The 23,743-nt window shown below is 44.2% G+C and overlaps 1 protein-coding gene across 1 annotated transcript in view; it reads left to right on the top strand.

Moving 5' to 3' along the window:
- The window catches only part of RTF1 (RTF1 homolog, Paf1/RNA polymerase II complex component), a 49,972-nt gene extending 29,734 nt beyond the window's left edge, over positions 1 to 20,238 (top strand). Inside the window, exons 5-18 of the mRNA XM_007111710.4 lie at positions 4,547 to 4,661; positions 5,336 to 5,447; positions 9,940 to 10,075; positions 10,569 to 10,746; positions 12,251 to 12,333; positions 13,504 to 13,591; positions 13,699 to 13,806; positions 14,390 to 14,467; positions 14,996 to 15,117; positions 15,273 to 15,330; positions 15,773 to 15,850; positions 16,328 to 16,423; positions 17,162 to 17,273; positions 17,518 to 20,238. Coding sequence (XP_007111772.1) covers positions 4,547 to 4,661; positions 5,336 to 5,447; positions 9,940 to 10,075; positions 10,569 to 10,746; positions 12,251 to 12,333; positions 13,504 to 13,591; positions 13,699 to 13,806; positions 14,390 to 14,467; positions 14,996 to 15,117; positions 15,273 to 15,330; positions 15,773 to 15,850; positions 16,328 to 16,423; positions 17,162 to 17,273; positions 17,518 to 17,624 — 1,471 coding nt within the window. The 3' untranslated portion in view covers positions 17,625 to 20,238. The remainder of the gene's footprint in view (positions 1 to 4,546; positions 4,662 to 5,335; positions 5,448 to 9,939; positions 10,076 to 10,568; positions 10,747 to 12,250; positions 12,334 to 13,503; positions 13,592 to 13,698; positions 13,807 to 14,389; positions 14,468 to 14,995; positions 15,118 to 15,272; positions 15,331 to 15,772; positions 15,851 to 16,327; positions 16,424 to 17,161; positions 17,274 to 17,517) is intronic.
- The last annotated feature ends 3,505 nt before the right edge of the window (positions 20,239 to 23,743 follow it).

Below are 23,743 nucleotides of genomic sequence, written 5' to 3'. Positions count from 1 at the left end.
GTATCAATTTACATTCCCACCAACAGTGCAAGAGGGTTCCCTTTTCTCCACACCCTCTCCAGCATTTATTGTTTGTAGATTTTTTTATCATGGCCATCTGACTGGTGTGAGATGATATCTCATTGTAGTTTTGATTTGCATTTCTCTAATGATTAATGATGTTGAGCATCCTTTCATGTGTCTGTTGGCAATCTGTATATCTTCTTTGGAGAAATGTCTGTTTAGGTCTTCTGCCCATTTTTGGATTGGGTTGTTTGTTTTTTTTGATATTGAGCTGCATGAGCTAGTTGTAAATTTTGGAGATTAATCCTTTGTCAGTTGCTTCATTTGCAAATATTTATTATTTATTTATTTAGGCTGCACCAGGCCTTAGTTGCAGCACACGGGGTTTAGTTGCGGCATGCGAACTCTTAGTTGTGGCATGCATGTGGGATCTAGTTCCCTGACCAGGAATTGAACCCAGGCCCCCTGCATTGGGAGCTCAGAGTCGTACCCACTGGACCACCAGGGAAGTCCCTATTCTTAGTTTTTATTATTATTATTATTAATTTTATTTTATTTATTTTTGGCTGCATCGGGTCTTAGTTGAGGCATGCGGGATCTTCGTTGAGGCACACTGGATCTTTCATTGTGGCGTGCGGACTCCTCTCTAGTGGCGTGCAGGCTCCAGGGCGCGTGGGCTCTGTAGTTTGCGGCACACGGGGTCTAGTTGAGGTGTGCAGCCTCAGTAGTTGTGGCGTGCAGGCTTAGTTGCCCCGTGGCATGTAGGATCTTAGTTCCCTGACCAGGAATCGAACCTGCGTCCCCTGCATTGTAAGGCGGATTCTTTACCACTGGACCACCAGGGAAGTCTCTATTTTTAGAGAAACCTCTGTACTCTTTTCCACAGTGGCTGCACCAGTTAATTTTCTCTATATTCTCACCAACATGTGTTATTTGTGTTCTTTTTGATGATGGCCATTCTGACAGGTGTGAGGTAATATCTCATTGTGGTTTTGACTTGCATTTCCCTGATGATTAGCAGTGTTGAGCATCTTTTCATGTGCCTGTGGGCCATCTGCATTTCCTCTTTGGAAAAATGTCTATTCAGGTCTTCTGCCCATTTTTTAATCAGGTTGTTTGTTTTTTTGATGTTGGGTTGTATGAGCTGTTTATATATTAACCATGTATTGGTCATATCATTTGCAAATATTTTCTCCCATTCAGTAGGTTGTCTTTTTGTTTTGTTGATGGTTTCCTTTGCTATGCAAAAGCTTTTAAGTTTAATTAGGTCCCATTTGTTTATTTTTACTTTTATTTCCTTTGCTTTAGGAGACATCCAAAAAAATATTGCTGCAATTTATGTCAAAGAGTGTTCTGCCTGTGTTTTCCTCTAAGAGTTTTATGGTTTCTGGTCTTACATTTAGGTCTTTAATCCATTTTGAGTTTATTTTTGGTTATGGTGTTAGAAAATGTTCTAATTTCATTCTTTTACATGTAGCTGTCCAGTTTTCTCAGCACCTCAGGTATTAACTTCTAAAAATAACTTTATTGAGATATAGTTTACACACCATAGAATCTACCCATTGAAAGTGGTTGAAAGTGGTTCGGTGGTTTTTTATATATTCATAAAGTTGTGTAGCCATCACCACAATTAATTTCAGAACATTGTCACCCCAGAAAAAAACCCTGTACTTATTGGTACTCAGTTCCCTCTATTGCTTCTAGCCTTAGGAAGCCACTAACTTACTTTCTGTCTCTAGCCTATTTCTGGGCATTTTATACAAATGGAATCATAAATATGTAGTCTTTTGTGTCTGGCTTCTTTCACTTAACATATATTTGAAGTTCATTCATATAGCATGTATCAGTACTTCATTCCTTTTTATGGCTGAATAATATTCCATTATTTGTATATACCACATTTTATTTATTAATCTGTTTTGATATCTTTGCTGTTGTGAATAGTGCTACTATGAACATTCACGTACAAATATTTGAGTGTCTATTTTCAATTCTTTTGTGTATATACATAGGAGTGGAATTGCTGAGTCATATGGTAATTTTATGTTTAACTTTTTGAGAAACCACCAAACTGTTTTCCATAACAGCTGTACCATTTTACATTCCCACCAGCAATATATAAGAGTTCCAGTTTGTCCACATCCTTGCCAACACTTGTTATTTTTTCTTTTTTTGATAATAGCTATCCTGGTGAATGTGAAGTGTCTTATTGTGGTTTTGATTTGCATTTTCCTGTTGACTAATGACATTTAGGATCTTTTCAAATCCTTGTTGGAGAAATGTCTGTTCAAGTGCTTTGCCCATTTTTTAATTGGGTTATTTGTCTTTTTGTTGTTGAGTTATAAGAGTTCTTTATATATTCTGGTTACTAGACCCTTATCAGATAACATGATTTGAAAATATTTTCTCCCATTCTGTAGGTTGTATTTTTCACTGTCAAGTATTGTTTAATGCACAAAATTTAAAAATTTTTATGCACAATAAATTTTTTCTTTTCTTGCTGCAGCTTTTGGTATCTAAGAATCTTGCCAAATCCACGTTCATGAGTATTTACCCGGATGTTTTCTTGTAAGAGTTTTATAGTTGTAGGTCTTAATGTTTAGATCATTGATCCATTTAAAAAAATTTTATATTGGAATACAGCTGATTTACAATGTTGTGTTAGTTTCAAGTGTACAGCAAAGTGATTCAGTTATACATGTACATATATCTATTCTTTTTCAGATTCTTTTCTCATACAGGTTGTTACAGAGTATTGAGTAGAATTCCCTGTACTATACAGTAGGCCCTTGTTGATTATCTATTTTATGTATAGTAGTGTGTATATGTTAATCCCAACCTCCTAATTTATCCCTCTCTCCCTCATTGATCCATTTTGAGATCATTTTTTGTATATGGTGTGAGGTAAGAGTCCAACTTTATTCTTTGTCATGTAGCTATCCAGTTGTCCCAGTACCATTTGTTGAAGAGACTGTTCTTTCCCCAGTCTTGGCACCATTGTTGAAAATCAATTGTTCATGGATATATGGATTTATTTTTTGACTGTATTCTGTTCCATTGATCATTATGTTTATGGGTATGCCAGTACCATACTATGTTTTTGCTTTTTTTGTTGTTGTTGTTGGGGGTAAGAGTTTATTAATTAATTTATTTATTTTTGCTGTGTTGGGTCATCATTTCTGTGCGAGGGCTTTCTCTAGTTGTGGCAAGCGGGGGCCACTCTTCATCGTGGTGCGTGGACCTCTCACTATCGTGGCCTCTCTTGTTGCGGAGCGCAGGCTCAGTAGTTGTGGCTCACGGGCCTAGTTGCTCCGCGGCATGTGGGATCCTCCCAGACTAGGGCTCGAACCCGTGTCCCCTGCATTAGCAGTCAGATTCTCAACCACTGCGCCACCAAGGAAGCCCCATACTGTTTTGATTACTGGAGCTATGTAGTCAATTTTTAACTTGGGAAGTGTTAAGTCCTCCACCTTTGTTCTTCTTCAAAATTGTTTGGCTATATGGGGCCCTCTGCATTCCCATAGGAATTTTAGTATCAGCTTATAAATTTCTGCAACAGCAAAAGAAGCAGCTGGGATTTTTATAGGAATTGTGTTGAATCTGTATATCAAATTTGGAAGTATTGCCATCTAATATTAAGTCTTTTAATCCATTTATGTGATATCTTTCTACTTACTTAGGTATTATTTAATTTCTTTCAACAGTCCTTTAGTTTTGGGTGTAAAAGACTAGCACTTGTTTTGTTAAATTTATTACTAAATATTGTATTCTTTTGGATGCTATTGTAAATGGAATTGTTTTCTTTGTTTCATTTTTGGATTATTCATTGCAAGTATATAGAAATACAGTTAATTTTTGTATATTGACCCTATTAAGAACTAAGTAAAAAATTTCATAATTGGGGTTATTTTAGAATGTTATGAAAAGAGTTTAATATTTATTATATTCCTTTATTCCTTCCATAAAGTTCCTTAAATTCACACACACAAAAATAGTTTTGTTTCATAAAAGCCTGCTTTTTGTTACAGGGAGAGAGCATAGATTGCATTTGTTTAAGAGAATAGCATATTTATTCACATGTTTGCTGGGGTGGAGCTGAGGGAGGCATTTTTCCTAATGAAGAAAGATGGAGAGTGGTGTTTTTAAAATACAGCCTGTGTCTTGACCACCTTAAAAATGTGACAGTGGCTCTCTGTGGCTTCATTATGTTTCTAATGGGACACCATTGGAGCTGATCCAAGAATCAACTATTTTCTTCCATTATGTGAAGTTGAGGAAGAGCAGTGCATTACCAACAGGATACAACAGTATCCTCAGTATTCTCTCATTTTAAGTCTATTCCACCTTAATGCTTTCAAGTACTTTTGGTGTATTTATATTCAATATTTCTAATGTACTTATAAGATATATGGGAGTTTCTTACAGGAAACCAAAACATTTATTAACTCCTTCCCCGCACTTAATTCCTTTCTCCTATCTAATAGAGATCAGTCTACAAATATTTCATTGCCACTTAAAAACCAAACAAATATATTTTAAACAGATTTGAAATCAGGAAAAAACTGAAAACAGCCAAAAAGAAAGAGAAGAAAGAAAAAAAGAAAAAGCAAGAAGAGGAGCAGGAAAAGAAGAAACTGACTCAGATTCAAGAATCTCAGGTAGGAGATTCAATAGTCCTCGTTATCCAAAGAATAAAACCTCTATTTTGAGTGTGTATGTGTGTTTCTATAAAAGATGGGTTTATATTAATCAGCCTAGGTCAGTTAGTGCAAGACTATTTATGTACTGTCTTCGTCTTATAGGTTTCATTAATCTCTGGACATATCATTTCGCCATTAGCTGTGCTGTTTAACTCCATGGGAATTCTACTCAAGTTTGCATGTAAAAAGCAGCTCGTTGGTGTGTGAGCACTCCTTAAGGGAAAGTTTGTAAACTTCCTGTCCTGGGTAGCTGAATTGGTTATGATGTTTACTCAGGTGTATGTCATCCTGGACTTGGTAATAAATGTAGCTGGGAAAATTAGTCATCTCTGCATTTATCACAAAAAGCTTTGTTGACAGTATTAACATATATTAGCTGTGATCTAGGGAGTTCTTCCAGAAAGTGTTTATTCTTATACTTCTTAGGCTTTCTGTTTATTAGGCAGATAAGACAGGGACTGACTTTACTGCTCTATCCTCTTTGTCCACAAGAGGATGCTCTCTCCTCTTAAGCAAATTTCAATTTCTGCAGCCAATATAGATTCACATTGGAGAACTGAATGATTTTTAGGTATAGAGAATGTTATCATCAGCTGTAAAAAGAGCCATCCTACATATTTTTCCCTTCCCAGGTAACATCCCATAACAAGGAACGACGTTCCAAACGGGATGAGAAACTAGATAAGAAATCTCAAGCCATGGAGGAGCTAAAAGCAGAGCGAGAAAAACGGAAGAACAGAACAGGTAGGTGGGGAAAATGTGATGGCTACTTTGTGTCTTTGATCATATGATTTAACTTCCTGATGCCAATTTTTATTTTTCCTCCTTTTTTAGCTCTCTAGTATAGGCAGTTCCAAACACATACAGAGAATAGTATTACATGAAACTCCATGAACCCATCCTCCAACTTCAGCAGACAACTCATAGCCAATCTTATTAAATCTACACTGCCCTCTTCCTTTGGGTTATTTTGAAGTAAATCCCAGAATCATCATATTTCAACCATAAATATTTCAATATGTGTCTCTAAAAGATAAGGACTCCTATTTTAAACATAACTACAGTACCATTACTACATCTAAAAAATAGTAACAAATATTTTCTCCCAGTCTGTAGGTTGTCTTTTCATTTTATTTATGGTTTCCTTGGCTGTGCAAAAGCTTATAAGTCTGATTAGGTCCCATGTGTTTATTTTAGCTTTTATTTCTTCCCTTTCTAAAAATTATTTATTTGTTTATTTATTTTTGGCTGCATCAGGTCTTAGTTGCGGCACACAGGATCCTTCGTTGTGGCGCATGGGCTTCTCTCTGGTTGTGGCACGTGGGCTCTGTAGTTGCAGCACGCAGGCTCTCTAGCTATGGCATGTAGGCTCAGTAGTTGCAGCGTGCAGACTTCATTGCCTGGTGGCATGTGGGATCTTAGTTCCCTGACCAGGGATCAAACCCACATACCCTGCACTGGAAGGTGGATTTTTAACCACTGGACCACCAGGGAAGTCCCTGCTTTTATTTCTCTTGCCTTGGGATACTGACCTAAGAAAACATTGGTACGATTTATGTCAGAGAATGTTTTGCCTGTGTTCTCTTCTAGGGGTTTTATGGTGTCATGTCTTATATTTAAGTCTTTGAGCCACAAAATGGTGATATTCTAATCTATCGTTCTTTCTTCATTTATTATCTAGTATGCTTCTGGAAAGAGAAACTTCTCATCAGCTATTCAGTTAAGCACCAGGGACATTTTGTATAGGAAAGGCAGAGTAAATTCTTGCCATTTTTTTCCCCCCTTTTTTTTTTTTTTTTTTTTTTTTTTTTTTTTTTCCGCTGTGCCACCAGGGAAGCCCTCCCCCTTTTATTTACTAGTTTTCAAAAGAATGAGATAGTTCCTTGGCAAACTCCAGAGATAAACAGTGAAATTTGTTTATTTTGAATATCCCTGTGAACTCATGGATTTTAACATACTTTATGGGTTTTTAAAATATAAATTTATTTATTTTTATAAATTTATTTTTATTTTTGGCTGCATCGGGTCTTCTTTGCTGTGTGCGGGCTTTCTCTAGTTGTGGTGAGCAGGGGCTACTCTTCGTTGCAGTGCGCGGGCTTCTCATTGCAGTGGCTTCTCTTGTTGCGGAGCACGGGCTCTAGGCGCGGCGGGCTCAGTAGTTGTGGCTTGCAGGCTCAGTAGTAGTGGCTCGCAGGCTCTAGAGCACAGGCTTCGTAGTTGTGGCGCACGGGCTTAGTTGCTCCTCAGCATGTGGGATCTTCCCAGGCCAGGGCTTGAACCCATGTGCCCTGCATTGGCAGGCAGATTCTTAACCACTGCGCCACCAGGGAAGTCCCCATACTTTATGTTTTTACTCCATTGCAATTATTATTATTATTGTTGAGACTCAAATTGTCTTATCTTCAAGCAGTTGTAGCCTGTGTCCTTTTTTTTTTTTTTTTTTTTTTTTGTGGTACTCGGGCCTCTCACTGTTGTGGCCTCTCCCGCTGTGGAGCACAAACCCTGGACGCGCAGGCTCAGAGGCCATGGCTCACGGGCCCAGCCACTCGGCGGCATGTGGGATCTTCCCGGACCGGGGCACGAACCCGTGTCCCCTGCATCGGCAGGCGGACTCTCAACCACTGCGCCACCAGGGAAGCCCCTTTGCCCATGTTTTAATCAAGTTCTTTGGTTCTTGTTGTTGTTGAGTTGTAAGACTTTTAAAATTATTTTGAATATTAATTCTTTATCAGAGACACGATTTACAAATATTTTCTCCCATTCTATAGGTTGTCTGTTCACTCTTTAATAGTGTCATTTGATGCATAAGTTAATTTTGATGAAGTACTATTTACCTTCACTTTTTTTTCTTTTGTTGCCTGTACTTTTGGTGTCACATCCAAGAAATCATTGCTAAATCCAGTGTCATAAAGCTTTCCCCTGTTTCCTTTGAAGAGTTTGATAGTTTTAGCTCTTACATTTAGGTCTTTGATCCAGGGACTTCCCTGGTGGTCCAGTAGTTAAGACTCTGCGCTCCCAATGTTGGGGACCCGGATTTGATCCCTGGTCAGGGAACTAGATCCTGTATGCCGCAACGAAGATCCTGCACGTGGCAATGAAGATCCCATGTGCCACAACTAAGACCTGGCGCAACCAAAAGAAAAGAAAAAAAAAGATCTTTGATCCATTTGAGTTAATTTTTGTATACGGTGTAATGTTAGAGTCCACTTTTTTTTTTTTTTTGGCATGTGGGATATCCAGTTTTCCCAGCACAAGTTTGTTTTGGGGTTTTTTTGGTTTTTTGTTTGTTTGTTTTGTTTTTTAATATTTATTTATTTATTTGGCTGCATTGGGTCTTAGTTGCGGCACACAGGATCTTCGTTGCCATGTGCAGTATCTTCGTTGCGGCATGAGAGATCTTTAGTTGTGGCATGCAGACTTCTTATTTGAGGCATGTGGGATCTAGTTCCCTGACCAGGGATCAAACCCGGGGTCCCTGCATTGGGAGCACGGAGTCATAGCACTGGACCACCAGGGACGTACCACAGCACAAGTTTGTTTTTTGTTTTTCTTTTGTTTTTTATAAATTTATTTATTTTTGGCTGCACTGGGTCTTTGTTGCTGTGTGCAGGCTTTCTCTAGTTGTGGCGAGCGGGGGCTACTCTTCATTGCGATGGCTTCACTTGTTGCGGAGCACGGGCTCTAGGTGCGCGGGCTTTAGTAGTTGTGACACGCAGGCTCAGTAGTTGTGGCTTACAGGCTCTAGAGCCACAGGCTCGGTAGTTGTGGCGCACGGGCTTAGTTGCTCCACAGCATGTGGGATCTTCCCGGACCAGGGATTGAACCCATGTCCCCTGCATTGGCAGGCAGATTCTTAACCACTGCGCCACAAGGGAGTCCCCCCACCCCAGCACAAGTTTTTGAAATGACTGTCATTTCCCTATTGATTGGTCTTGACACCCTCGTTGGAAATCATCTGACCATATATGCAAGGGTTTATTTCTGGGCTCTCTATTTCATTGGTCTGTATGTCTGTCTTTTGAATGACTATGTTTTAAAGTCACTTGTTGGGAGTTCCCTGATTGTCTAGTGGTTAGGATTCAGCGCATTAACTGCCGTGGCCTGGGTTCAATCCCTGACCAGGGGAATGAGATCTTGCAAGCCCCACAGTCAAAAAAAAAAAACAACACAAAACACTTGTTATAGTTGTTTTTTGTGTGGTTGTGCCATCAAATGAGTACTTTGTTTTATATTGCTTGTGATCTGTAGAGATGACTTATTGTTCTGTTCTACAATTATATACGATGCAAGGTTACAAAATCAAATCTACTAAGCAAGGTATATTCAGAGAAATTTAGCATCTATAGCCGCCTCTTTCACCCCTTGCCTCCCTCCCATAGTAGACGACCACTTAAAAAAAATTTTTAAATCCTTCCTTTTTATTTTTTAAACAAAAGGACAGATTCACCTTCCATCTTAGATTAATGTTAGTGCATTATACACACTTCTCTCTACCTTGCTTTTTTCACTTAACCATATATTCTAAAGATAACTCCTTAGTTTTTATGTGGAGCAATGGTTAGTAGACTACCTGTTTTTGTAAATAATTTTATTGGAATACAATGATGCCCATTTTTTCATAATTGTGACTACTTTCTGTCTACAGTAGCAAAGTTGAGTAGTTGATACAGTGACCATATAAAGCCTATCCTAAAAATATTTATGTGTTCATTTAAAACATTTTCTGACTCAGGATGCAGCGTAGGGCTCGGCTCTTTCCTTTTTTACAGCTGCAGCGTAGTTCATTGGGTGGATGTGCTAGAGGTGATTCAGCCACTCCCCTTTGTGGACATTTGGGTTGTTTTCAGTCTCCTGCTATTACAAATAGTACTGTAAACTCAAAGTAAGTTTTTCCTGAAAGACTCTCTGAAGACATCTTAAGTTTTTCCCCAATTTTCCTGCCAATCTTCAAGTGCCTTGAGAGAAATAAAAGACAACTGTCAGTAGAGTTGGTGACCCTTTTTGCCCACTTAGTGACAGTCTTCCAGACCTTTTTTTTGTCTCCTGCGGCTTGACATTTGGTGTGACTTAAACTTCCTGGTTAACGCACTTGTTAACACAAGTAATCACAAACCATGCCAGAGAGGATGGAGCTGTCTATTGAGTCCTTTTCCATGTTCCAGTTCTTTTTCAGGGATGAAAGATGTTTCAGCTTCTTATTGAGAGAATCTAGGTAAACATTTACTCTTTTTTTAAGCTGAGCTCCTCGCCAAGAAACAGCCATTAAAAACCAGTGAGGTGTACTCTGACGATGAGGAGGAGGAGGAAGATGACAAGTCCAGTGAAAAGTCAGACCGCTCATCTCGAACATCGTCATCTGATGAAGAAGAGGAGTAAGCTGTGTACATTTTGGTCTAGTAGTCAGGATAGGTGGGTTCTTTGGGGAAAGGCTTAGTGTAGTTTCCAAATTTCCCCTGTTCGGGTGACGAACTTTGGTTTGGTTCTGTACCCTGAATTGCCGAGCTGGGTTCCGCAGCACATCAGCCCAAACGTATACTTCTGCTGTTGGCTCTTAACCTGTACCCCTGAACATTTCATCAGGGCCAGGTGGGTAGGAGCTGCCTTCATGTCACCCTCAGATTGGCCAGGAGCTTCCATTAGTTTTCCTAGTCTGATAGGTTATCTGGGATGGCAGCCTCTTTTCAGACAGTTCACACTATTGGTTAGGAATAGGATTCTATTCCCACTTTCCTGTTGCTTCATTTATGTTTCCTACTGTGTGAAATCACACATACTTCGGTTAAGTTTTAAGAAGTTGGTATTATTTATTTACCTTGATCTGTTTTTATGATGCACATTTTTCCCAGTGTCCTTTGTTCCTCACAGGAAAGAAGAGATCCCTCCAAAATCACAACCGGTCTCCTTACCGGAGGAACTGAATCGGGTTCGATTATCACGGCATAAGCTGGAACGTTGGTGTCACATGCCCTTCTTTGCTAAAACTGTCACAGGATGTTTTGTACGGATTGGCATTGGAAACCACAACAGCAAACCAGTTTACCGGGTTAGTATTTCTTTCCTTGGACAATTGTCCATGTTTTAAATATAATGATTCTTAGCTAGGAGTAGGAACTACTGAACAAATCTGTCACTTTTCCCATTTGATGGGAAAATAGACTCTAATTGAGATGCCCTTAGAACAGTGACTGTCTGAGCCAACCAGAGATCTATTGTGACCTCCTGCCAGGAGGAGTACTTGGAGCCCAAGGGTTTAGATTTAGAACAATTTTCTCTATCCTCCTTCCATGTAGATGCACGAAGGCAGACACTTATGAAGTATTTTTCAAGAGTTATGTAATCTGGAAGATTTGTTCCTTTGAAAAATAAATAAATGAAAAATTTCCATGTTACATACTAAGTGACTTCTGGAACAGGGAGTTATATTGAGGTTTGAAAAATGACAAACAGGGACTTCCCTGGTGGCACAGTGGTTAAGAATCAGCCTGCCAGCACAGGGGACGCAGGTTCGAGCCCTGGTCCGGGAAGATTCCGCATGCCATGGAGCAACGAAGCCCGTGTGCCGCAACTACTGAGCTTGCACTCTAGAGCCTGCAAGCCACAACTACAGAAGCCCGTGCGCCTAGAGCCCGTGCTCCACTACAAGAGAAGCCACCGCAGTGAGAAGCCTGCTCACCACAATGAAGAGTAGCCCGCAACTAGAGAAAAGCCCATGTGCAGCAACGAAGACCCAATGCAGCCAAAAATTAATTAATTATTTTTTTAAAAAAGAGAGAGAATCTGCCTGCCAATGGAGGGGACACGGGTTTGAGCCCTAGTCCGGGAAGATCCCACATGCTGCGGAGCAGCTAAGCCTGTGCACCACCACAACTACTGAAGCCCATGCTCTGCAACAAAGAGAAGCCATCGCAGTGAGAAGCCCTTGCACCTCAACGAAGAGTAGACCCCACTCGCTGCAACTAGGAAAAGACCGCACACAGCAACAAAGACCGGATACAGCCAAAAATAAATAAATAAATTTATTTTTTTTTAAGAAAACCCTCCAACCTAATAGATATTATTTTGTGAGTTCCAGCTCTGCTACTATGGTCTAGATGACTAGAACATAGCTGTTTGATTTTTTTTCTTTTTGTTTTTGTTTGTTTTGTTCTGGGTTGTTTGGTTTTAACATGTGTTTTGCCTCCTTCTGTGAGGACCAGGGGCCATGCCATGTCCCAGAAACCTTGGCAACAGAAACAGACCTCATGGTCTTCACACTTGATTGATAAAACTGACCTCTGATATCCAGGTGCACCCCTTAGTAAGGTAGAATTAAGTTGGAGGGGAAGCTTCCAACGCCCTACCAGGCTAACTGCCGCCTCGCCTGGCACTTGCTTAACTCTGGGCACAGGTGCCTGGCCGTCTGAGTTCTAAGCCCGAGAAGGGTGCCCAGAACACCTGGCAGCTGTGGGCTTCTCTCAGTGCAGGGTCACTCATGCACATGGAGCCAGAGGGTGGGGTGGAGAGCTGTGAAAGAGTCTGTTGCGATTGGTGTCTCTGTCCTCACTTAGGTTGCTGAGATCACGGGTGTAGTGGAAACCGCCAAAGTTTACCAGCTTGGTGGCACCAGAACCAACAAAGGGCTACAACTACGGTAGGAGAGGTGCTTCCGTGGCAGCTTCTGCTCCCGCTGCAAACAGGCACTGCCTCTTGGGGCTGTTATTCACTCCCAGTGTGATGTTTCTTGTTACAGTAATACTGTTTGTGTTATCCCCGCAGGGGACTTGGAGGGAAACTTTATTCTGCCTTTGCCTATAGGGAAAGTAGGATATATCTCTCTCATAGGGGGAAGTCAGGGATATGGAGTGGTGGGACACATAGAAGGAAAATGTCAGATTGCGAGACCCCCTCCTCCCAGAGTCCTGCAGGCATTCCTCGGTGAGCATGGTCAGGAGGCCTGCTTCTGGTCCTGGCTCCATCACTAACTAACTTGATCTTTCACAAGCCAGTTTACCTTTTTGGACTTGGTTTCTGCTTCAGTAACATGATGTTGACTGAATGCTGGCTACATGCCACAGTTCTAGGCATCAGGATAGAAGTGAGAACAAAATACACACACAAATCCCTATCCTCCTGGAGCCTGAAAATTCTAAAGGCCCTATATGGGAAGGAATAGAAGTAGCTTGCCAGGTGACTGCAAATAGTGGGTCATAGACAAGGCTCTGCCATGGCCTTATTTGGCCTCTCTGGTCTCTCTGTTCCCTTCTCCCATTCCCATCATTTCTCCTGGACTGTTTGAAAAGAGCCAGTTGGGGTGGGCAGCAGCCATGACGTGCTGAGAGTGACCATCTCTGGGAGGATGGCACTGACTCACATGGCCAGCACAGGAATCAGTAGAACGGCAGTGTTTCTTTCTCTCTAGGGATAGAGCTTCCTTGTCATTCAGATATCTATGAAATATTTCATATTCTTGATGCCAGTTGACTGTGATGGATTTTATTGTAAATGGACTTTTGAAGCACTGGCCAGATCCACTTGTTTCCAGGGCTCACTTTGATTGTTAATCCCTGCTGCCCGTTAGAACAACCTGGGAGGGGTTTTTTGTGTGTGCAATTTCAGTGCCTGGTTCCTACTCCCAGAGATTCTGATTCAGTTGATCTAGAGTGGTGCTTTGGCACTAGAAGTTTTGCAAATATTCCTAGATGATTCTAAAGGGTAGCTAGGATGGAAACCCGCAGAGACAGGTGGTGTACAGTCTGGTGGGGTTGCTCTTCTGGCGCTGCAGTCAACATACCCATTCCTGAAGCTGCGCTTTTTTGTGTAGGCATGGCAGTGACCAGCGAGTGTTCCGCCTAGAGTTTGTCTCAAACCAAGAGTTCACTGAAAGCGAATTCATGAAGTGGAAAGAAGCGGTAAGTAGACAGACAGCACCTCCCTAGCAGTTGTTGATGAAAACACTGCGAGAGCCTCTTTCCAAAACCCTTTATCATAAATAACCTTTTATCATGTTTTGGTCCAGATGTTCTCTGCTGGCATGCAGTTGCCCACTCTAGATGAAATCAATAAGAAGGAATTATCTATTAAAGAAGCTCTTAATTATAAATTCAATGACCAGGACATTGAAGAGGTAAGAAACCTGGTACCCCAGAGTCCGGAGGCTCATCAAGAACCAGTGTTAGAGAAGATCATGCCTTTCTTTTCTTTCCTGTATCTTGACATTTTTGGCTCTGCTACTGTTGCATGAGGAAGAGGGAATACTAATATCGCTACCTTATTATTTATAGTTCATCAAGATTTTCTCCATACATTCTCACTTGAAGTCATAGACTAAGGAAGTGTATTCAGGGTTCAGGGATCTGTATTCTTCTTCTAGGCTTGGTCCTTGAAGAGTTTTCTTTTTCCAAAACATTTTGGTAAAATTCTTTGATCTCTGTTCGCTTGGACAGTGGCTAGCCTGACAATACAAGGTCCTTGGGCTGCTGCTGTTTATTGGTGCATGTTTCTTCTCACTATCCCAGAAGAATCTCCGTGACCCCAGAAGCAGCATAGTATCCCTTGAAATGAACTCGCTCTTTCTGTGGGGCATGGCACTGCTATAGGAAGAGCAGCCCCCGTTTAACTAGCTGCTTACCTCCAAAATGGGCTCACCTATCTTGCCTACAAAACTAGTTTAGAAATACCTCACTGCTGGTATCTCCTCTCTGGTACAGATTGTAAAAGAGAAAGAAAGATTCAGGAAAGCTCCACCCAACTATGCTATGAAGAAAACGCAGCTCCTAAAGGAAAAGGTGAGGACTTGTGGTTGAACCTCTCTCCCTGTTCTGTAAGGAGATGTGGAAATCAAACTTGTTCACCGTCTGTCAAGTTAGTAGTGGCAGGATTGGGAGAAAATGCTGGGCTCAAATGTAAGCAACAGTGCTTTCTTGGCACCTGGGCAGCATCCTTTGGCTCTTTTCCTTTCTATAAATTGAAACTGATCTTGCTTGTTCCATTTTCCTCACTTTCTAGTCACTTTATTTTCATGTGTAATAAGATAGACCCCAGGGTAGTATCAGCACTGGGTCTGATCAGACGAATGATATTGCCAAGCCCAGCTGCAGTGGGTGGTTTTCCATTCTTCACATCAGGGTGGGGTGAACCTTGTTAGGCTGAGTTAGCCATGTGGGGCCTGGGTTCTACAGTGTTTGTTTTCAGTACCCTTTCACACCTCCTGTCATTTGTTCATCATGTGAGGTATCTTGCCTGTGCTGGAAGTAATGGGACACTTAATATAGAGCCAGTCATAGCCAAAATCTTACATGTCTCTCTATGTGCAGGCCATGGCCGAGGACCTGGGGGATCAGGACAAGGCCAAACAAATCCAAGACCAGCTGAACGAGCTGGAGGAACGAGCAGAGGCCCTGGACCGCCAGCGGACCAAGAACATATCTGCTATCAGGTGTGTTACAGATCCTTGGTCCACAATTATCAGGCGAGCCTGTGGCCTTGTACGCACTGTGCTCCAGTGGCTCCACGTATCTCCGGGGTGAGGACTCAGTGGTCCCCTCCCTCCTTTCACAGCCCACTGACTCATGCCTCTTACTCACCCCACAGTTACATCAACCAGCGGAACCGGGAGTGGAACATTGTGGAGTCTGAGAAGGCCCTTGTGGTGAGTAAGACAACTTTATCTGGATCACTGAAAATAATTTTAATTAATAAAACAATATGTAATCTTTTCTGTATCTTGCTTGAGTTTTGCTTCCAATTATTGAAGTAACGTGTACACTTAACATACACATAGTTTCTCTGTAGGCATACTTACAACCACATAAGTTATTAATTTATAATAAAAAGCAGCAGTCTTCTGCCCTGTCTTTTCCTTCCCCATCTTTAGATTCTACCCCATGCGTATTCATTTTTATCAATTTCCAGTCTTTTTCTTTTGGTTGTTGCCCCCGTAATCTACTCTGGTGTTCTTAAAGGGAAAAGGATGATAAGACAGCCTTTGACTTTTTTCAGGACCTTGCAGACTTATTTATATGTAAGCTTATGATGAATGAGAGGCAGGGGGCAGGAGATAACAGTTCTGTAATACATGCTCTCTGTTTCAGGCTGAAAGTCACAACATGAAAAACCAACAGATGGATCCTTTTACCAGGCGACAGTGTAAACCTACCATCGTTTCTAATGTGAGTGCCTAAAGAGGACGTTTTTAGTCAGGACCTAGATTCTGGGGCATAAAATGAATTCCATTAGGAGATTAATAAAGAAGTTAAAAATAATGTTGTCTTAGTGGGATTTGCTTGCCTCAAACTCTTGGGTCTGGATACTTCCTTTTTTTTATCTTACTGTAGGACATACAGGTAGTGAAAACCTGGCATGGATTTGTAGAAACCTATGGACTAACCGCCTATGCCAGGGCAGGTTTACCAGTGCAGCAGAGGTGAGGAATGTGTAGGCTGAAGCACCTAGCTAGGGCCCGTCTGGTCTGGGCTTCAAAGCTTTTAATTGCCCCTTTTTGCAGCCTGGAGGAAAACCCCACTGATCTGCTGATGGGCCCACTGTGGTGCCTGTGATGTTGGTGGTGGTAGCGGGGGGGACAGAAGCTGGTGGTAGGACTGTGTGAGTGTTGAACAATCTCTAAAATAACTTGCATTCTCTCTCAGTCCAGAGACCCGGCTGTTCAAGCTGCCATATTGGCCCAGCTGAACGCAAAATACGGTTCTGGAGTGTTACCAGATGCTCCAAAGGAAATGAGCAAGGCAAGTGTACTACTGGAGCTTGGCCGCTCGTCTAGACACCAGAGCAGGCACTTCGTGGGTCGGGTTTGATTATCCCCACCTGGAGGAACACGGCGTCCCACTTGCAGTCCTTTCTCCACCCTCATTATTTACAAATGTAATAAACAACTACTGAATTCTGGTCAGATGACCTAAATTCTAAACCCAACACCACTACATTTAATGAAGGCCTTGACTATGGCTTTAGGCAACTGACCTCTAGCCCTCTAATCCACATTTTCTCATACGTAAAGTGGGGGTAATATTATATACCCTGCTTATTTAACTCATAGGACAATTAGAAGGAGTAGTTGACGTGTAAGGATGAGGCAGTTGTAAAAGTGAAAGCTCTTTGAAAACTAAAATGTTAAACCAAGAGAAACTGCCCGTTTAGAAGCCATTTTCTGCCTTTTCCTGAGGAGCCCAAACTGTTCCAGGAATTCCTAAAATCTTGGGTCAGAGGTGGCTTGTTGTCTTAAGCCCACCCTTTCTCTCTCACACCACAGACATGAGCCTTCCCTTCCCTCTCCTCTTTTAGGCTCAGAAAAGAAACCTCTTTGTGGCCTCTCCTGTCCTCCCTCTGAGAGAAGGAATCAGAAAAGGGCCTTAGTAGGAAGATCTAATGAACTTGAGCAGGAGCCTTTACCATTAGTGGTTGCTGCTTCTTGAAGTCCACTTGCATTTACACTTTTGTAATTACTTTTTCTCTTCACATTGCAGGGTCAGGGAAAGGATAAAGATTTGAATTCTAAGTCAGCCAGTGACCTCTCAGAAGACTTGTTCAAAGTACATGATTTCGATGTGAAGATTGATTTACAAGTTCCCAGCTCAGGTAGGTGAAGGTGCAGATTGGTGATGAGCAAGGACCACGTGGCTCCATGGCTCTCAGCCAGCAAGGAGGCCTGATTTTAGGGAAGAAATGGGGGTGTTGGCTTACCAGTATTTATGGAGACCAGAGTAAGACAGGCTGCAGGTCTGTTTTGAGAAGGAACAGGGACAGTAAGGAAGGCTACCTGAAGGAGTGAAACACAAGACCAAAGGACCTCAGATGCCGATTTGCCTCTTCTTTCCCATAGAGTCAAAGGCTTTGGCCATCACCTCCAAGGCTCCGCCAGCCAAGGATGGAGCTCCAAGGAGATCTCTGAACTTGGAAGACTACAAAAAACGACGAGGGCTTATTTGAGCGCACCCAGCCTGCTGCTTCTGACCCTGCATGCCCCATCACGGTGTCCCACCTTTCCTCTTTTCCTTTGATTTGCCCTCACTGGGCTGGAGCAGCAGTAGAACTGGGAAGAGACTCTAAGCTGCCAGTCATCTGTAATATAAACCATTTGCTGTATAGACTTCCCTTGTCTGCAACATCTCCCACCAACCCCCAGGCCCCACCCAGTGTGAACCTGGGCTCTCTTGGGCTTTATCCATGTCTTTAGATTTGTGTTTGCCTTTTTTTTTTTTTTTTTTAAACCAGCACAGTTCATTGGCCACTCTGCACGCATTCAGTGTTACCGTGGAGCTGGGATTCTTGCTGGAGCCCCTGGCGGTGATAGCAGCAGCACTGGGCAGCCTCCTCTATGGACTGCCTTGGACCCAACCATTGAACATTTGGCACCTGACCCTCTGGAGGGAGTGGGGACTGGGCACCTGCAGTCCTCCTTCCTCTCTCCTCATCTTTCTCTTCTTCCCATCTCTGCGGAAGAAGGGTTTTCAAAACCAGTTTAGTTTCCAAAAAGTGTACATTTGTGGGGAGGGAGGGGGGTCTATTTGAGAGAGAGTGTGTATGTGTGTATGTGTCTGTAAGTGTGTGGATTTTTTTATCATTTTTTAAAAATGCAGTACTCTTTGTATCAGTCTGTCATGGGTCTATAGCTGTTTCAGATTTTTTTCAGCTGTACTTGAGCATCTGAAACTGCAAGAAAGAAACTCATTAAATGTGATTCTTCTTACTAAACAGGCCTGACTGCTGTAGCTGTGTAACTTCCCCTCCCCCACCTCCTCTTCCCCATCACCTCCCCACCTTGGAGAAATCTCCCCAGTTTGGCCCCCGCCCTGTCGGCTGTGTCCTGGCAGGTGGGAGGGAAGCCCACAGCCAGGTACCAGGGAGGGCAGTGCAGGTGTCTTGCTCAGCCCATGTGTATAGCCCACAGCTTCCTGGCTGAATGTAGAGTGTGTCTATTCCCCACCCCATGCACTTGTCTCTTCTTAGTGATTCTGTTTTGCCATTTCAGCAAGAATAATATTTTGTTCTGTTTTTTTAAGAGAAAGTATTCAACATGAATGTGGAGAGAACGAACACAAAGATTTAGGTTGCAAATGTTACAAGCATGTGCAGTTTTGTGTGTGTGTATACATATATATATGGTAAGCATATATATTGTTGTGCAGCTAGGGTGAAGCCAGCAAAGAAGTATGTATGTCTTTATGAAATGTTTGCAAAGAGATAAGCTGACTGCTTGATAATCATTCTCAGGTGTAAAGCTCCAAGTGTAAATAAAAGTGGCATTTAACAGATCTTTTCAGAACAAAGTACAGCTGACTATATAAAACAAGAACTAAGATAAAGGAACAGCTGAGAGCTGCTGATTCCCACAAGAGGGAGAGGCATCTCAAAGCCCCGCTTTGTATTTCTTCACCCTACTTTCTATAAGAAAGTGGGATGATGGGAAATCATGGAGTTGTTTTTAAACATAAAAATGAACTTGGTAACTCTTCAGGGTTTAGTAGAGCCTCAGTGTTGCTTTAACTTAGTTTATACTTTTTTTATTTAAAAAAAAGAAAAAAGCAGCAATCGATGGTTTTTAAAAAGAATTGTGTCTGTAAAATTGATAAATATGACTGTAACACAGCTATGTGGTGGCTGTGACACAGTTTGGTTGGGCAAAGGAGTGGTGATGGACTCATTAAAATCATATATACTTGAATAGTCCATTGACCGAAACTCTTTATAGACTATTGTGTAAATGTGGAATCACAGACTGTTAAACATTGCCTGGACTCCAGCAGAGTCCTGGAAGCTGCTGGGACCTCTCCTATAGTGACAAACTTGGACTTTTTTTTCTTTCTGGTTTTAAAAGACATGAAATTATAGAATCCATATAATTTGCTGGAGTCATTCTGATCCACCATGTAGATCTGTATTTAGTATCATTTGGATTTGGAGAAGTGTCGGTTACATTATGGCTGTGTAATAAAATTTTTATTAAAACTACATCACACTGTAGCCATTTTGCCACTACCTCCCCATATGCAGCTAATGAAACTTGCATTCTGAGGCACCAAAACACAGCAGGGAGCAAAGCCAACCAAAGAAAACCAAATGTTAACTTGTCACCTGAGTAGCCTACTTGGTGATTGGAGTCAAGACTGAGGACTTGTCTGCAGTCTCAGCTGAGGGAGGGCCTCTGAACTGAGATCTGGTCCAGGCATTGGCTTTATCCCACCAGCTGGGCTTCTTGGTGGTTCAGGGTATTTCTTGTGCTGGGGAATCGCAGCAGCAGCCCCACTGCTCCACCCCGACCCCACCATGTGGTTTCAGTATTGAAGGGTGCGGCACCTAAGGCTGCTTTCTACATTTTTCACTTCCTTCCGAGAAGCAAAAAGGCCAATGTCCATATGCCTAGCTCATGATGTATAGGTCTGTTTGTCTTGCTTCTGACAGGTGCAGGGAAAGTCTACTGCCTGCAACTTCCCTTCAAAAAGAATGCTTTTGTTTTCTTTGTTTCTGTGAAGTCCTGACCTGTCACTCAAACTGTACAGATACTTGTAAATAAACTTTATGCCCTGTTTTAACAAGGGAATCAGATTTAGTCCAAGGACTGCATCCTGAGTGGCAACGCTCAAAGTCATGCTTTAAAAGTCCAAGAGAGTCTCTCACTTGGTTTCTCTCCTTCCCCTACTCTTAGCCCTGCACCCCCAAAGTGAAAGTGGCTGTTGTCAAGTCTTCAGCCACCTGGTTCCCCAAGAAGCCTCTGAGACAGTAGTTGTCTAGAGCCAAGGCAGCCTCCAACTGGCCTGGTTTACTTCCTACTTTGGAAGATATAATATCACCAAGCTTTAACAGAACTAGGTGGGCCCCTGATACACTGCCTAACACTGGGGAGAGTCTGGTCCTTCCAGCTTTCAGTTGGCTAAGCCACAATTCCTTTGTTAACCTGTTTTCAGCCTGTCATGAGTGTGAAGGGGGAACCCAGGGGCTGTGAGTGTGGCTATGGGGGAAATACTGATACCCTTCCCTCACGGCCCAAGCTGGGGAGATCTGTAAGGCTCATCACCAACACTGCATGAGGCTGTGTCTCAAACCTTTCTGACCATGTGTTAGCTAGGAAGCAAGATCCTGGATCAACTCTCCTTTAGAGATGGGAAGGTGGAGGTGACAATCACAATGGTACAAGGCCAGTCCAAGCCTGCCTTTGGTGTTGGGAGAGGTGGGTCCCTGGGGCTCACCCAGCAACTGCATCTCATGAGGTTTTCTTAAGCTCCCTATCACTCCAGCCGCCTGATTTTTGTTTATTTATTTATTTAACTTATTTATTTATTTATTTATTTTTGGCTGCGTTGGGTCTTCATTGCTGTGCGCGGGCTTTTCATTGCGGTGCCTTCTCTTGTCGCAGAGCATGGGCTCTAGGCGTGAGGGCTTCAATGGTTGTGGCGCACGGGCTTAGCTGCTCTGCGGCATGCGGGATCTTCCCGGACCAGGGGTCGAACCCATGTCCCCTGCATTGGTAGGCAGATTCTTAACCGCTGCACCACCAGGGAAGTCCCCAGCCGCCTGATTTTTTGGAAGCAGTGGGCTCCCTGGGAGCCTAGAGAGCAGAGATTCTGAGCAGAGGACAGCCTAGTCCAGTTATCTCCCAGGGTTCCCTGCTGTGAGGCAGCCACTTGCTGTGACTGCCTCAGGTGGAGGGATGCAAAGGCGAGAGGGGTGCAGGGTCTATCGACTTTTTCTGGAGCTGGGGGAGCGAAGGAGCTGACTTTCCTTGGCTGTCCTGGGTAGTGGTGTCCAGGAATGGGGAAGCCATGGACCTCCAGCTCAGATTTTTTTGCGTAACTTACCTGACCAAAGGGGCAGCTGAATTACCTTGGGGAGGAGAGTGTCAGAGGGTTGGAGGGAACAGCAGCACTAAGGCGGGGGGTTGGGGGGCAGAGGGGCAGCCTGCCTTCTCTGTAAGTTTCCCCAGGCCAGCCCCAGTGCCAGAGTTTCTTGGCCCTGAATAGGGGCTTAGCCAGTGGAGCACAGGCACGTCTAGGGCTTCCAGACTGTGCCCTGGACCAGAGGGAGGGCCTAAAAGCCACAAGGCAAGCGGGCTCAGTGCAGGGTTCATATCCCAGCTCCGCCACTTAACTACCTAGGGCTGAGCTGGTTAACTCTTCTGAGCCCAAGTTCCCCATCTTTAATATAAGATCTGTTCGGCGGGTGGGGGGGGGGGTTCCTCAATAAGGGTTCGATAAATGCTGTTGTCAGTGAGAGTAGAGGCCACTAGGCCTCGCAGGAGAGACTGTTGGGGCAGACTGGCAGGGGTTGGGATGCAAGGGGCAGTGTGGTGAAATAGGGGTGGGAAGTCACAGGAGAACCGGCAGCCTCCACCTTGGGGGTCAAGAAACTCAGTCTCCACATCGAGGTTCCAGTGGGCGCTGGGGCTGGCCTGGAGAACCGTCCAGAGAAAGACAGCTGCCTTTTGGTCCAAATTTGCTGCTGCTATTCTCTCCAGCCCCCAACACACTCCCTCTTTACTGATGGTCAGTCTGAAAGCATCCTCCCACTCCCAGTCCTCAGTGGCTCTGAAGGCCTCCACCTCGCCACTGCCCCAGCGGGCTTAGAAAGATTGTGAGGCCTGATCTCCCCCCCACCACGGAGAGTAATTAAAACATTAAAAACAGGGCTTCCCTGGTGGCGCGGTGGTTGGGAGTCCGCCTGCGGATGCAGGGGACACGGGTTCGTGCCCAGATCCGGGAGGATCCCACATGCCGCAGAGCGGCTGGGCCCGTGAGCCATGGCCACTGAGCCTGCGCGTCCGGAGCCTGTGCTCAGCAACGGGAGGGGCCACAACAGTGAGAGGCCCGCGTACCGAAAAAAAAAAAAAAAAAAAAAATTAAAAACAGTACCAAACCGGAAAATAAGTGTAAAGAAGTCCAACCAAGTTCTGATCTGTTTCATGATGACTGACTGCCTTGATAACCGTCTTCAGAATATCACTTTTTTTCTCTCTCTCTCTTTTAGCTGTCGATGACCCTGCTTCGCTAAGTTCACGTGGAGACCACATCTTGCTCAGCCATAAACACATTCACCTCTCCTGGAATGCACTTGTCTATCTCCACCGATTTTTCCCTGGAGAATTCCTCTTCACCCTTCAGCGCTCAAAGGCCACCTCCTCCAGGAAGCCTTCCCTGATTGCCCCTTCCCACTCGGGTTTGGGAGCACCTAGGCTTCCCCTACGGCGGCACCAACCACGCTGTACTGTTATTATTTGTGAGTCCCCGCCCCTCCCCCCGCCATCCTGGAAGCTACTAGTGTCCTCCGCCTAGCATTTAGTTAACGCCCAATAAACGTGGTGGAGGGAAGGGGGGCGGGGCAAGCCGACGTCCTTCCCGAGCCCCTGCGTTCTGGGGCTTCTGATGCCACCTCTCCCCCCCATCGTGTCCCCAAGACCGCAGCGCAAGCGGGAATGAGACCCGGCGGTGCGGACGCCGCTTGCAGTAGAAGCCCAAGCTGTCCGTCCTATGGGTTCGACCCGAGGCCGCGAGAAAAGCAGCTGTGGCAGATGGGAGCTATCCCCTCACCCGGGGCCGGTGTGTCACGGCCCCGACCAGCCAACAGCCTCGGCCTCCGTTCGCCCACTGGAGTCCCAGCGACCTTGGAGTCCGAGTCCGAGTGCCGCGCGGGGCAGACCCCGCCGCCTGCACTTGCGCGCGCTCGCGGCTCTAGGTGTGGACCCCTGCCGGGCGCGCGTCCCAGCGGCTTCCCACAGTTGGGAGCAGGGGCCTCAGCTCGCAGGCGCGCTCCTGGCGCGTGGCGTGGGGCGCCCCTGCGACCAATGCCGAGGCGGAGTGGGCATCTGCTCCACGGACCCGGGGCGTGCGCGTAGCTTCCCGGTGGCTCCTGGTTCCACCCAGCCACCGGAGGCTTTGTGGGCTCGGTCTCCGCGCACCCGGGGTGGAGGTCACGCTGGCAGGCGGAGATCACAAATGGAATTAGGGGATGCGCCCACCCCCCGCGGTTTCAAGACTCCAGAGGTGCCCTGGTAGGGACGTGGGGGACGGAGGACCACTGCACCCCGAACGTTCTTAGAGCAATCGCCTCGACACTGG

This window comes from Physeter macrocephalus, chromosome 11 (genome assembly GCF_002837175.3).
Source record: "Physeter macrocephalus isolate SW-GA chromosome 11, ASM283717v5, whole genome shotgun sequence".
Lineage (NCBI taxonomy): Eukaryota > Metazoa > Chordata > Mammalia > Artiodactyla > Physeteridae > Physeter > Physeter macrocephalus.
Note: the sequence above shows the minus strand (reverse complement) of the source record. Positions and strands in the feature narration are given on the sequence as shown.